This window comes from Ochotona curzoniae, unplaced genomic scaffold (genome assembly GCF_017591425.1).
Source record: "Ochotona curzoniae isolate NIBS_2020 unplaced genomic scaffold, NIBS_Ocur_1.0 contig_3037, whole genome shotgun sequence".
NCBI lineage: Eukaryota > Metazoa > Chordata > Mammalia > Lagomorpha > Ochotonidae > Ochotona > Ochotona curzoniae.
In genome coordinates, this window is record NW_024465699.1 from 3130469 (window position 1) to 3144039 (window position 13571).

Below are 13571 nucleotides of genomic sequence, written 5' to 3' on the forward strand. Positions count from 1 at the left end.
GCCTCTTAGTGCCCCCTCTGCCCAGAGCTGTTCCGCCAGGAGACAGCTCCTCTCACACTGGCCCACAGCCTCCGCAGCCCAAGAAAAGGCTGGCGTCACTGCTTCTCACTCAAGGGTTTTGTCTTCCAGAGAAAATGCATCTGCTGAACCTGAATCTTTTTCCATCTTGGTTCTATTCGTTTTAAAGAAACATAAATCAGATTAAAATTTAAAAACTATTTATTTTTTTGAATAGATAGTACATGTACATGGTACAAAATTCAGAAGGTACAAAAGGTATACAATGAAAAGTCATTCCCGCCCCCGCGCAGAGGGGCAGCCGAGATGCCCGAGGCATGCGCAGGCAGCCCTGTGTCAGCCGCCCGGGTGGCGAAGTATGTACACATACACGTCAACCAACACACTTCGCTTCATTCCAAACACTTAGTGTCCTGCGAGCCTCCTCCCTTCGCATCCCCCCCGTCCCCGCAGCCAGCTGTGCATTTAGGGAGCATCTCACCGCTGTGCGCACACAGCGCAGCCCAATTCTTTAACATTTCTGCCAAATAGCCCACTATGTGGGGAGGTCATAACTGCTTTAGCCATTGCACTATGTGGGTAGTTTCCAGTATTTTTGCTATTACAAACAACGAACAATGCTCCAATAAAAGTCGTACACGGAGAGGTTTATGTATTTGCACTATGGATAGATCAAACAGGTGCAGTCCAGCTGCCCTCCAGGGAAGCTGTGCGGTCCGCACTTCTGCCGACACTGTCGCTTCCTCCCCCTGTGTGGGTGCATGTCGCAGTGTCACTCCTACCAGTTAAGTGATCCTTACGTTCATGACACATTTTGAGCCCAAACATATTCATGATCTTATCTCTAATGTTCGTATGCTCTCTCGCTCTCCTTTCCCCACCTCCGTACAGGAAGAAAAATCATCCTTTGAAAGGTTTGAAACCCACGACACCTTTTCCCATCCTGACCTTTCTGTCTAGACAATCACTGACAGCTGCCGACGCTACTGGACAGAAGCAGCTCCCTGCTCTCAGCCTGAGCTGCAGGAAAGAGGAAATGCCAATTGTGCTAATACAGGGACGTAAAGTGGCAATTTGGGGGAGGATGCTAAGGGTGCCATGGCTAGATGGGGAAGGCTCCTGCTGCTGTTGGCCCTCACTTTCCCTCGGGCAAGAGTGCGTGCAGGGGACAGACAGCAGGACAAGGGCAGAGTGAACAGGGCTGGAGGCATGTGAAGCTCAGGGCAAGCCATGACCCAGAGGCTGCGGCCTGTGCTCTGGGCACAGGGACCCCCGGGGCACGGTGTGAGGAGTGTGAGCTTTGTAAGTCTCCGGCATTGACTGAAAGCTGCCGAGGAGAACCAGCGGTTTCCCAGCTGCAATGCTGCAGGTCAGGGATGGAATCAGTCCCAGTGGTATCCCAGGGACTACGCCTACTGCCGGCAGAGGAAGGCTGCTGGGTCACTGCTCTTTATGTCTTGTTTTCAGCCTATCGCCATGTGTGGTGTGAAGGAATGTGCTGGACGTGGGGAAAGGACCACCATGGGTGGAGTCCTCACGATGCATCTGACAAGGTAGATCCCCCAGCAATACTCAAGCATAGACAACATCCCACAGGGCTTTGCGCCATACTGCTCTGTACACAGGGAGCACTCCTTCAGACACTGCTGCCCTGTCCAGGGCCGGGCACAGAGCTGAGTGCTGCTTGGTAACCTAGCATGGGAGGGTTTGGAAGTCTGTCTATGCCAGTCCCACATCACATTTATCAGGGAAACGGAAGAGAGCACAACACTTCTGTGACTTTAGAACGCCCACTCACCCGACACATTTGAGCCTCTGTGTCTTACGGTCCCAGCCTGCCCTGTGTTGTTGTGTACCCCACAGCATAAGCCTCCTGCTGGCTTCACCGAGTATGACTGAATTGCCAGACTCGGGGGGCCAGGAGAGGAGCCTCACACACCTGCTTTGGGCTCATTTCTAGAGGCAGAGTTCACCTCTCAGCTGTCCCGTGAGGCCTCCAGAGTCTGGTCCCGGCCTACCTTTCCAGCTTGGTCTCTGAATTTCAGTCACAGTGTACCTTTATCTAGCTTTCCTATCTATTTTTTCCCCAATATCCTTCAGGTCTAGCCCAAATGTTGCCTCTTCTCTGAAGTTTTCTGGGTCTCTACAAGCCCCATGGCTCCCTTGTCCTGATCCATGGCTCCTGCTCATTGTTTTTCCTTCTGCCCACTCTGGCTGCCATGGAGTCCACGTCTCTTTCCCTTTCACGGTGACCTGCTCTGCCTGGCCCATGTGCACCTGGACTGGGTCTTCAATGAGGGGGCTGTGCAAGCTTATCCGTACGTGCGCTCTGATTCAGTGACAACTTGGGCAGGGAAGGTGTCGTTTTTACTGAAGCATTCTCAGTAATGGGCCCAGGTTCAATTTTTCTGGTGCAGTCAACTTGTGTAGTATATGAAGATGAAATCAAAGCTTTCATGCCAGTCACCTGGCTGGCACCTTGCTGAGTCAGGAACAAAAGGCACCACAGGCAGGTGAAGAGTCCAAGTGACCAGCATTTACAAGGGCTGATCATTTGCAAACAACTTTCTATTCACTGAAGAAACAAAAAGTCTCAAGCTCTGGGCCAAGTGAGCTACATCTGTTCTCTGGCTACTAGGCGGATGCCTGAAGGGAAGGGACTGTGTGTCTTACGCTGCTCCGAGACTTGCTCGGTGGTTGTTCAGTTAAAAGAATTCTTCTTCATTCAAAGAGTCCATACACATACAGGTGCCTTCGTGAGTGCAACGTTACTGCAGAGTAAAAGCTGAATCAACACGCAGAGCAAGTACTGTCCACATTTCTTCCTAAGTCGATGGGTGTTATTCCAACCACAGTATTTACACTATTTGATGCCAGCAACAACCGACAGAGATGGAAGCAAACACAGAAAGAAAACATCCAGGGAGTTGAAATTGTTACACCTGCATCTCTCTGTTGTTTCATTCTGAACCACTCCAGGATTCTGTAGTTGGCATTTGGCGTTAAAAACACAATCCAATGACATACGGTAATGGCTAGGGATGTTCAGGACGCCTTGGCTCTCACCTTGGAAAGTAACACTTCATTCTTTCTTCCCTCCTAGGGAGGAAGAGTGTAGAGAGAGGGGAAAGTTACATGAGCTCCCCTGTGAGGCCCACACAGTCCCACTGCCTTTCCTGCAAGTCCTAGGGTAGACATTTTGATCAACATGGTTCCCAGCATGGTTCTACCATCAAGGACAAACTTCCTGCGACCTGTTGACCTTTAACACCACAGCAGCCTGGCGTCTCCAATTAAAGGAGATGCAGACCTGGTTTACACAGCAGGCAGGACACATGGAGCAGCTGCTGTTCTAACGGGAGAGAAGGCTGACAATTCTCAGCTTTAAGCAGCAAAGAAAACAGGGAGAGAGATCTGTCAAGATGTTCCCCGCCCCCTTAGGAATGGGGGCTGCCTGTGGTGAGGGCTGTTATGGAGGGAGACCACTGCTGCCTCAGGAATGCAGCCTTCCACGGAATGAGCCCCCTCTGCGAGAACCCCCATTCCCTCCTGTGGACAGCTTCAAAAGCTGCTCACCGTGCACCTTCCACTCCCCTTGTTGCCCTGGGCTCTGGCAAGCCACAGCATCTGTCTTCTCAAAGCCTCTAATTCCCACCATTCCCTTCCCTAGGCTGGGTCAGGACTCTGGCTGCCATACTTCGAGGAGAACTACTCATTGTGGGAGAAGAGTTTTTTCCTCTTGAGCCTTCTGAGTTCGAGCTTTCCCAAGCCAGTCGTTGCGCCTGCCTGTGTTGGTCGGGCCCAGGCCTTCCCAGCTCTCGGAGACGCTGTGTGCTTGTTGTGGCAGTGTCTAGGTGTAGGGCTGCAAGGACCTTGGCTTTACTAAGATGAATGCTGCTCATCTAGACGCCTGAGTCTGTCTTGCACTGGGGGAGTGAGAGGATGAAGTACGCTCCTGGCTTGGGGCAAGGACAGGCTCCTCTTTCAGGAGATCAGCCTGTTTTGATACTTTTTGAGCATATTTGGTTTTTGGAAGGGACGGCAGTTAATTTTTTCTGGAGTTGGAAAGAAAAGGTAAGCTTGGATTACATTTGTTCTATTGAAAAACTGAGGAAAATCAAAGTTTTTCGATTTGCTTGGGGGAGAAAATCTCCAGTCCAAAATGAGAGAAAAAGCACAGAGGGAGCTGGGCTGAAAGGAACAGGAAGTAGTGAAACTATACCACTCAGGTATTTTAAAAGATTTCAACAGTAAAAATGCCACATCAACTCCCTGCCCCTCTCCCCCCCCCCCCCCCCCCCCCCCCCCGCAATAAAAGACTAAGCACTTCCACTGTTACCTCACCTCTTACAGGAGGCAAACACAACTCAGAAACATTGGAACATTGCTGCTGTGCAGCCCTGGCTGTGGGTAATTCTGTAAACCACAGCACAAGGAAACACTGGGTGTTTCAGCAGATTGTCTCCTGTCACTCTGGAGTGAGTGAGCGCGGATTAAATTTCATGTAATCCACTGGAAGCCTTCTGAGAGCTTACAGGATGGTACTGTCTGTCTCTACATGCAAACAGAACCTCTTATGTATTTTTTTTTTTCTAGAAGGGGAAATGTCTCACCTTTTCCCTGCCAAGGACTGTATCCAGCCCACTACATGCCTGCTACAATACCTAGAGCAAGCCCGGGTCACACAAGTGTGCTACACGAAGCCAGCTCCACACACACACACGCAGAGCCGATGCTCAGCAGTGAGGGACTAGGGTTGAAGTTGTCTCCACGCCCTGGTAGAAAGCTGCGGCTGCCTGACAGGGTGCTGGTGTGAGCAAGGTGACCGCACAGGTATGCTGTTTCCCGGCGGACTTGCCTCTCAGCAGCTCTCCCAGGGGAAGAGGTGGAAGCCAATGAGATTTCAGAGGAAACCCAGTCTCTCTGAGCACTCTTTATCAGGAGCCTGGCATCTGAAGGTAAGGGTATGATTCTGTCCCTCAACTGGTGTCCCATCACCAGCACTCAATGAGGGGCAAACCAACCCCAGTAAAGGCAACTGCTAAGGTGAAAAATTATTCCATGCAGAATAATTACTGCTCAGTAGAAGCGTGGAGATGAGCATGGAGGGGAGACAGAGGATTCTGGGAGAAGAGTGCCTTTCTTCTGCTACAAAGTCAGTCTCACGTGGAACTGCAGTGTGTAAGGCAGAGCAAGGCAGAGTTACCGTGGGCCACCCCTTCACACCTCAGAGAAGCTGGAGCTTGTGGGAGAAAATTTTAAACACTTTAAGACTTTGGAATACCGAGATGTAGCTGTCAATTTAAAAATTTTGTCGAGGACTATCACCACTTTTTTTTTTGTAAGAGAAAGGCCATTTTAACATAAAAAAAAACCCACAAAACATGCTATTCTTTAAAATGATGAAATTATTTGGATGAAATATATAATATGAAAACCCCCTTTTTGCTATGCTTGTTTTGGACTGAAAAAACTTGGGCACAGGTAAGTATCTGGTCTAGGGGCCTTGTCTCTTGAGATGAGAGTAACTATGCCTATGGGGACGTGGGCATCTTAGCAGGACTGTCCTGGAAGAAACTGCTTCCTCCAGGGGTCACTTGGAGTGCCTGTGGTGCAGGTAGGAGCTTTGCCACTTCATTTTTTATTTGTTTTGATTTTTACAGCTTATGCTTTTTCTCCTCAACTTACTTGCTTTTTGTTTCTTTACTGTCAAAGGGCAGTTCTGGAGTGTCCAAGCAGCATTTTAAATGCTGATTCTTCTTGTTAGGGCCTGTTCTCTTTGGGAGTTACTCAGACTAGAGGGAGCAGTGGGATCCTGTGTTGCCTGCTAACTTACTCACTGGTGCTTCTCAAACTTCAGCTCATTGCAAAGGGTTCTGAGACGGCACCCTGCGCGGCCCCTGCCCATGCTGCCCATCCTCAGGGCCTTCCTGTGTGTGGCTCCATGGCCAAGTCCTACTCATTGTTCGGAAAACTTTCCTAACTGCACAATCTAAATAAGTCCCATCACATGAAAAGGTTCCAAGACTTGTTCACTAAGGATTCTGTTTGTCTCTTAGCTTGGTGTCTGTCTGCCCAACTACCATGCAAAGCCCTTGAAGAGAGCCAGTTCTTACAACCTGCTATGTGCCTGGGCCCGGGGAAGCCAGAACACCTGATAGCATGAAAGATTCAAGGCATGTGCTTCCCAAAAACTAAAACGGAAGGAGGAAGAAAAGCCTAAAAATACACAAGACCAAAATGACCGACCTGGAGGACTGCATTTTTCTATTCTGTAAATCAAACACGAGAAAACAACTGCCTTTAATACCTTTGAATGTTTGCCATTTTCTAAATCAGAATCCGTGAAAGCACATGGAGTTATGTTAGGACGAAGAGGGCATTTATGAAGGTGCAGAGACCTGGCAAGGGACAACATGAAGTCTCCTTTGCGGAGAATCTATTGAGAAAAGGGCACTTTTCTTTCTGGACCAACAGAGATTAACCCTGCCCAGACACAAGCAGAGAAAAAACCAGACAAAATATTTGGTGGAAAGTTGTATGTTATCAGGTGCCAGACATGATGCTTTCATCTGACCCAGCAGAAGCCACCTGATGAGAAAACTAAGCCTTGGGAGATTTACTTTGTGAAGTGCACAGTTGCCGAGTGGTAAGGGTAGCATTTGGACCCAGGCCTGCAACATGCTCCAAAGCTCTCCTTCCACCAATTTGATAAAGTCCCTGCTTATCCCAAGACGGGCAGAAAAAAGATTCTGTGTTTGCCCACTGCTGTGTCTGGGTGGTCCTTGATAAGGGTTGATGGTGCTAGATTCTGAGTTTAATGGGCTAACTATGTATTGGGAACAAGCACATAGAGCTGTGACATCTCTCAGAACATTTCATCAGAGCATCAGGGCAGCCTATGGAACAAGGCAATCTCCAAACACCTGCACGCCACACTAACAACCTGCAACTTCCCATCAGAAACGGGACGAAAGTAAAAAGTTGGTCTATTTTTTAAAGGCTCATTTTGAGATGCATATGCATGTCTTTAGCCTTAACTTGCTCTGCCCAAGCTTCCTCTTACCTCCTTGAACTCTTTCACAGTCTTAAAGTAGAGCCTCTGTTTTTCCAACAGTTCTAAGTACTGGTCATTCAACTGGTCTCTTCGCATTTTGTTCTCTTGTTTCTTCTTTTCCATCTGTTGAAACAATTTGGCAAATGGTGATCAAAGGGCATGTTCTGAGCAAGAGCTGCTGGCAATAGGTAAAAGACAACCATTCCTACAATTTTCATGAATTTCCTTTAGCAGGAATCAGGAACTGGAGGTGGGAATTTACCCTGGGCACTTTGACATCAGACACGGTATCTTAACTGCTAGGCGAATGATCTGCTTCCTACGCACCCTTCTGGTGATGGGTTTATTGGCATATTACATGGGAGGTTATATAACTGCAATGCTTCTATCGCTGGGCATAAACTGTTTCCATTTACGGTTACAGTTGGATGAGATTTTAGAACTAATAAGCACAAGTTACAGTTGAACTGGCTGTACTTTGTTTTCTGCACACAGCAACCCTTTGTTCACCTGATAGGTAAACTGCATCCTGGCATCCCCAGGCCTTATCCCAATGCTCTTTGGGGGAGTCTGCTCACTGTACATGGGGACTTATTTGCCTGGCTCAATCCTGACCTGTGTCTAGCTCCTGAGTCCTGACACTGTCTCCTCTTTACATAGGTCTGCATGCAGACTGTCCTGTGTCAGGAGTGTGGTAACCTGCCTGCGCCTGCGTTTCCCACAAGTGGGTAGCCCCTCCAGGAACATGCAGGTTCCTGCATTCAGGGTGCTGGGTTGGCAGCCTTGCCTTCTCCAGGCAGAATTCCTGCTGCCATCTTTCTGCATCTAACATCAGCTCACGGTCCCTGCCATAAGGATTCACCAAGCCACTGTAACTCCCACTGCTGTTCCATTTGGGGGTCCCCCTTGCCACAGCCACTGGAGACTTTCTCCTGAGCTACACAGTACCTCACACAGCCAGGGCCCTCCCTCTTAGCACAGCAGGCAGCTCTGCCACGGGCCTCTAGGGTGTGCAAAAGGATGTGGCCATGACTATGTCCCTAGTGATGCAGACTACAGGCTGATTTAGTTATGGACTTACCCAGGACCCACTCGAAGAGGCAGTGTGGCATGAGGCCACAGAGGCCTGGGTTCCAATCCTGGCTCTGCTTCCAAGGCAGAATGTGCACAGGCCACTCGCTGATTCTGAACGACAGCCCCTTGGCTGTTTCATAAGGCAGTATTGCCCACATCTCAGGTTGTGGTTTGAGGAATATTTGTGATGCCAAATGAAGGACACATCATTTGGCTCACATGAGCTACTAGGTAACAACAGCTTTCCTTGTTTTTGTTCAACACTCTGGAACAAATGAGGCAGTGACCAGGGCCCTGCTCACTCTCACAAGCTAGAGCTGACTAAGCTTCATCTTCACTCTGTTCTCAACATCCTTTCCCTACCCACACCATCCTGGGACAGCAGCTCTGGAAAGCTGCTGCCAAACACACACTCATGGAACTTCAGAGTCAAGGGCAGTGACGTCAAAGTCCTGCTAACATATAACTACCCCCCTGTACTCATAAACCTAGACAGGACAGACACGCATGCTACCACTATGCCCAAAGCTGGCAGTCCCGTGACACTCTGCCTCTGTCAGCTCTGGGGAATCTGCATGGGTGGCCACTGACGCCTCTGCTGTGTCCACGGAAGCAGTAGACAAATTCATCCAAATGAGCATTACGATGCAGACACACTGATGGCATGCAGGGTGCCAATCAGCCCTGTCTGGAAAACCCTTGGAATCTACTGCATGAATGCACTGATTTGACAAACAGTTGCTGAGCGCCTGTCCTGGGCCAGGGGCTCCAGTAACCGCTGGAGCTGTCCTGAGGAAGAGCCTACACTGCCCATCACTATCTAGTGGGTGGACAGGGACGAGCGACCTCCTTCACCTGCCTGCGCCAAGGCAGCAAGAGCATGAAGCCTGGGGCAGACTGGAGAGAACAGAGGGTTTAGGCCCATTTCTTCTCCCAAGAACGAGGAAGCCAAAGAGGACAGGATCCCAGTGAATCCTGTGGTTGTGTTCCCAAGGGTGAACACTGATGGGGGGCATTGTCCTGCACAAAGACTTGCACTGTGGAGCTGCGCTTCCCACCTCTCCCCCGCCTCACACCTCGGGGCAGAAAGGAGGGACTCCACCTGCTCTCCCCTGCCCTAGGTGAATGGACGTGCACCAGCTAAGCACCGGCATATGTTGGCTTTCATTTTTGAGGCTGAAAAAGAGAAATCACTTGTTGCTAGTGATACTTTCCAATTTTTTTTTTTTGGCTCCTCTGACATCCCGCTGAACTCTAGACATTAGGATCTGGAGCACTTCTATGCACGGCTCATCCCGTAAGATGAGGTTGTGGACAGTGTGAGGGTTCATTTAAGTGGGCCTTTTACAATGATGGGACCCTCAGGCAATTTATTCTTCAGTGTATTTATACTCTGGCCTCAGGCACTGGAGCAATTGGCCCTCCTGAGAAGAGACACTCCAGGGTCCCAGAAGACCGTATGGCTACATTCAAATACCACTCAAGAGTGGGATACATTCTGTTTTTTTTTTTTTTTTAACTGCAAGAGGTATTTGGAAATACTACTTAGGATTCTTCTAGGAATGGGTGCAGGAAATGGTAGTTGCAGCTCAGCCAGCCAGCAAAGTCACCTTCCTGCCTACAAAGGCCACAAGGGGGCGACACCCCTGCAGCCAGGTGTTTCTCTACAAAGATCTCTGTGCTGTCTCCCTGGTCTAGTCCCCTCTTTGGTGAGTTGTGTCCTCTCACAATGGCAGAACCCAGGGAATGTTTGCTTCTTCACAGCAGGTTTCTAAAAGCTAATGCTCTCAGGACTCTAAGGGGATGACCACCTCCTGGCAGAATGTCAAGAGCCACAAAGGGACACTGGGCAAGGTGGATGCCTGCTGAAGAGAGGCAGGCACCCCTATGGCCTGGGGTAGCGGCACTCAGGAGAACCTTCACGGATATTAGCACAGTGCTGGGCCTCTGAACTCCTGGGAGGAAGCCACAGGGCAGGCCCTGGCCGCTGCTGAGCAGACAGCAAAAGTGAGCATCTGAACTCTTGTGGTTCAGGAAGATGCCTCCCCCACACCTGCCCCATCTCCACCGGGGAAGCCTGGGTCACACTACCACACAGGAACCTGCTGACCTTCATTCTGCTTTGTTTGATTCCTTCTACAATCTGCTCCATCTGACGTAGAAACTGGTCCCGGGCAGCAGGTGAGGCCATGGCTCTGAAAGAAAAGGCAGCTGAGGTACAACCGGCACACAGCATCTGGGGAGGAGGAGACAACGCAGGAGCTGACGCCACACCCAGACTACAGCTCCACGAGGTGACGCCGTACCCAGACTACAGCTCCACGAGGTGACGCCGTACCCAGATTATTCCTCCACGAGGCTCTTGAGGATCCCAGGCCACTAAGAGCTCTAAACTCCCACGGAGAACATGGCAATCTAGTCCCTTGATACTCTGCCACAACTTGCTCGACTAACAGGTGTTTTCTTAAAGTAATATAAAAGTGACTAAAGCAAACAAAAACACTGCTTATGTTGATTTCAGCAAGTACTAAGAAATTGATTCCATATGGCTTTTTAAGAAAATACAGACTGGGAGCAGCTGCTCGTGACAACTAGACAAATTCTAATATGTACTGTTACATCTTCACACTCCGCTACCTCATATGCAAGGACTGTCTCAAGGAAAGGACCAAGAGGACAGCGCATCTCACCGCAACGCTCCACCTGCAGGCTCGCTCACCAGTTAGCCGTGTTAAAAGGCTCTAAGTCACTAACCCATTAAGTCTGAATTTTTGACAGGAACTATGGGAAGCTTGACATCTAGAGCCTGTAGTTCATTAAGATCTCAGTCTTCATGCTTCCCGTATCAGTGGTTTGTGTTAGACAACGGCTGCTGGGATGGGCTTCTGGGCGGCTGTGCTTGGGTCCAGCTGGGGCTTACCTCCAATAGTAAAACACATTCTGTCTGAACAAAGCAGTTTAAAGGATGCAAACAATCTGCCACAAGATGTATGTAATTTTTGAGATTAAAAAAATTTCTACATATAGAAGCATGTCTGCGTGTTCAAGGACAAGTAATATTAATCTCATTTTACCAAGAAAATATATATAGAAAAAAATATAGAAGAAATTAAGTAGGCATGGCTGAATGGTTTGAAGGTTTTTTGTTGTTGTCTTTTTCGTGAGCACCTCCTTGGTGTGTGTATATCAAGGATTCACTCCAGGAACTTGGGCAACAATGCAAAGCAGCATCCATGTCCACTGAGCAGAAGTGGTAAAATGGCAAGGGTCAGTGCCCAGCCATCACTCCATGCGCTCCTTTCCAGCCATGCTGCAGACAGAGCAGGTGGGCTGGATGGAAAGCACAGGGCAATAGGATCATTTATAGGACGGAAGGTGGGCAGCACTTACTGTGAGAAGTTCTCATGAATTGAGTTCAGCAGGCTAATCTGGAGAAGGAGAAAAACAACATAAAAACTTTAAGGAAAAGGCTGAGAGACCCCACACTGCCCCAAGTTTGGAATGCTGGCCTTGTCCCTGGACACTGCTTCAGAAGCAATGCATACCTTGCCTGTGGTGGCTAGGGTAACAGATGGAAAGACACAGAGTGATGGAGCCCACTGCTCACAGAACCCCGTTTCTAAACATGTCACCCCAGGAACACAGCAAGAGGGCTCTTTAGAGGGCTGAGAAGGTGCTCTGCCAACTCAGGGCTGTGGGCAAGCTGCTGCCATAGCCCCTTTCCATCTTGCCAAACACTGCATTTTCTCTTCAGGGCCATCAGCTCAGGGGAGTCACTCAGTGACGAGTCAGAAACGCAGCCCCCATCCTACTTCCCAAAGAATCTTCATCCCATGCAGCCAGCTCTGGGTGCCTTTCAGTCTCCCGTGGAAACTGCCTTAGCCCTGCAGCAGGACCCTCCCTCTGCCCCAGCGAGACAGTCCTGCGAAGGGCTGAGTGACAGTCCAGAAACCCGAGTCCTCTCTCTGGCTGTCATCTAATTTCTCAACCTGGGGCTGGGTGCCAAGCAATGGCCATCTCTGGACTTCAGGTTTATAGTCTGTAACATGGAAATGGCATTTTAACTCTTTAGTATGCCAAAGACGGGCTTTCAAGCTAAAATGCCACAGACACAAAATCATTAGGAATACACGGTGTATTTAATGCAGCGCTCTAACTGAAAATTAAAAGACTAGCCCCTCCCTCAACCTACTGTAATTCTAGTTATTACACAATGCTGAGGAAGGCAGGCCAATGGCATTTAAAGCCTTCTGACAAGAGTCTTGTCTGTTTCCAAGTTAGGGCTGGCAAGTCTTCCTCCTGTCAGGTAGGGAGGCAGCAAGGCCAGGGTGTGGGGTAGAGCTAACCCCCTCCCCGCTGACACAGATCCCACCACATGCACTCTAGACATCTAGGTTCCTGCTAGGTGCCGGACATCACGTAAGGCTCCGGATGGAAAGGAGAAAACAGCCCTTTCTCTAGGAGCGTTCTGCCCTCCAGGAGCACAGGGTTGCTTCTCCTTGGAGACAATAATGCAGAAGTTTTGATTTAGGCTCAGGCAGCACAGGCCACTGGTGATGATACGTATCCCCACTTTGTAGGTGACCAAAAAATGAAGTCAATGAGAATTCAAACCTGAGCTCTCTCTACTACACTGCACTACTGTCAAGACCAGGAGTGGTCTTCACCCCGTCCTGAATCCTGCCTGGCCTTGACCTGAGTTGAGTGATGAAGACAGGGGGGACCAGAGCCCATGGAAACCCTTTCTCACCCCACCTTGTGCTCAGCGGCCCCTTTGGGTCATGCCTGTGTCTGCCCTGATCATTAAACACCTACTTTTCTCCACACAGAGCCCACTGTCTTCCATCCCAGCTCTGGAGTTCACAGTGTTTCTCTTTATCACAGCATTTCTCTCTCAGGGCACTACTGTCAGTTTATCCCAGAGAAAAGGGAGCTCTCCAGGCATGCTGCACTTGGCATACAATAAAAAGGTATGTTTGCCATTTAAACCAAAGGCAACCATCCCAGACATCAAGTTCCTCTGCGCTTTCCAGAGTCCACTGTACTGCTAACTGTTCAGTTGATTAAGTTACTTTCTCTTATTTTTTTGTTGTTACCTCTTTTTCCAAATAGACTTTTTTGTCATCCAGGGTGTTATACAAAGTGAAGAACTGCTTGGTTTCTTTGTGCACTGCTGAAACTGTAAATGCACACACACAAAAAAGAGCACGTCAATAAGAATACATATCAAAGGACCTAGGTACCTTCCCCCGGACACACTACCAGGACTCTAGTCAGCCCAGATCTGGGTGCTTCCTTGCTATGGAAGCCCACAGTGTGTGATCACCTAGGCAGCTTTTGAACCTTCTCAAGACCAATTAAAAGGACATGTCTGTAGGTGGGACCCAGGAGATGACAAGGTGTGATCAAAGTTGAACATCAC

The 13571-nt window shown here is 49.2% G+C and overlaps 1 protein-coding gene across 1 annotated transcript in view; it reads right to left on the minus strand.

The window, feature by feature from the left end:
- Nucleotides 1-201: 201 nt before the first annotated feature.
- The window catches only part of CCDC93 (coiled-coil domain containing 93), an 85679-nt gene continuing 72309 nt past the window's right edge, over nt 202-13571 (minus strand). Inside the window, exons 20-24 of the mRNA XM_040979110.1 lie at nt 13246-13328; nt 11540-11577; nt 10260-10344; nt 7085-7198; nt 202-3117 (exon numbers count right to left, since the gene is read on the minus strand). Coding sequence (XP_040835044.1) covers nt 3064-3117; nt 7085-7198; nt 10260-10344; nt 11540-11577; nt 13246-13328 — 374 coding nt within the window. The 3' untranslated portion in view covers nt 202-3063. The remainder of the gene's footprint in view (nt 3118-7084; nt 7199-10259; nt 10345-11539; nt 11578-13245; nt 13329-13571) is intronic.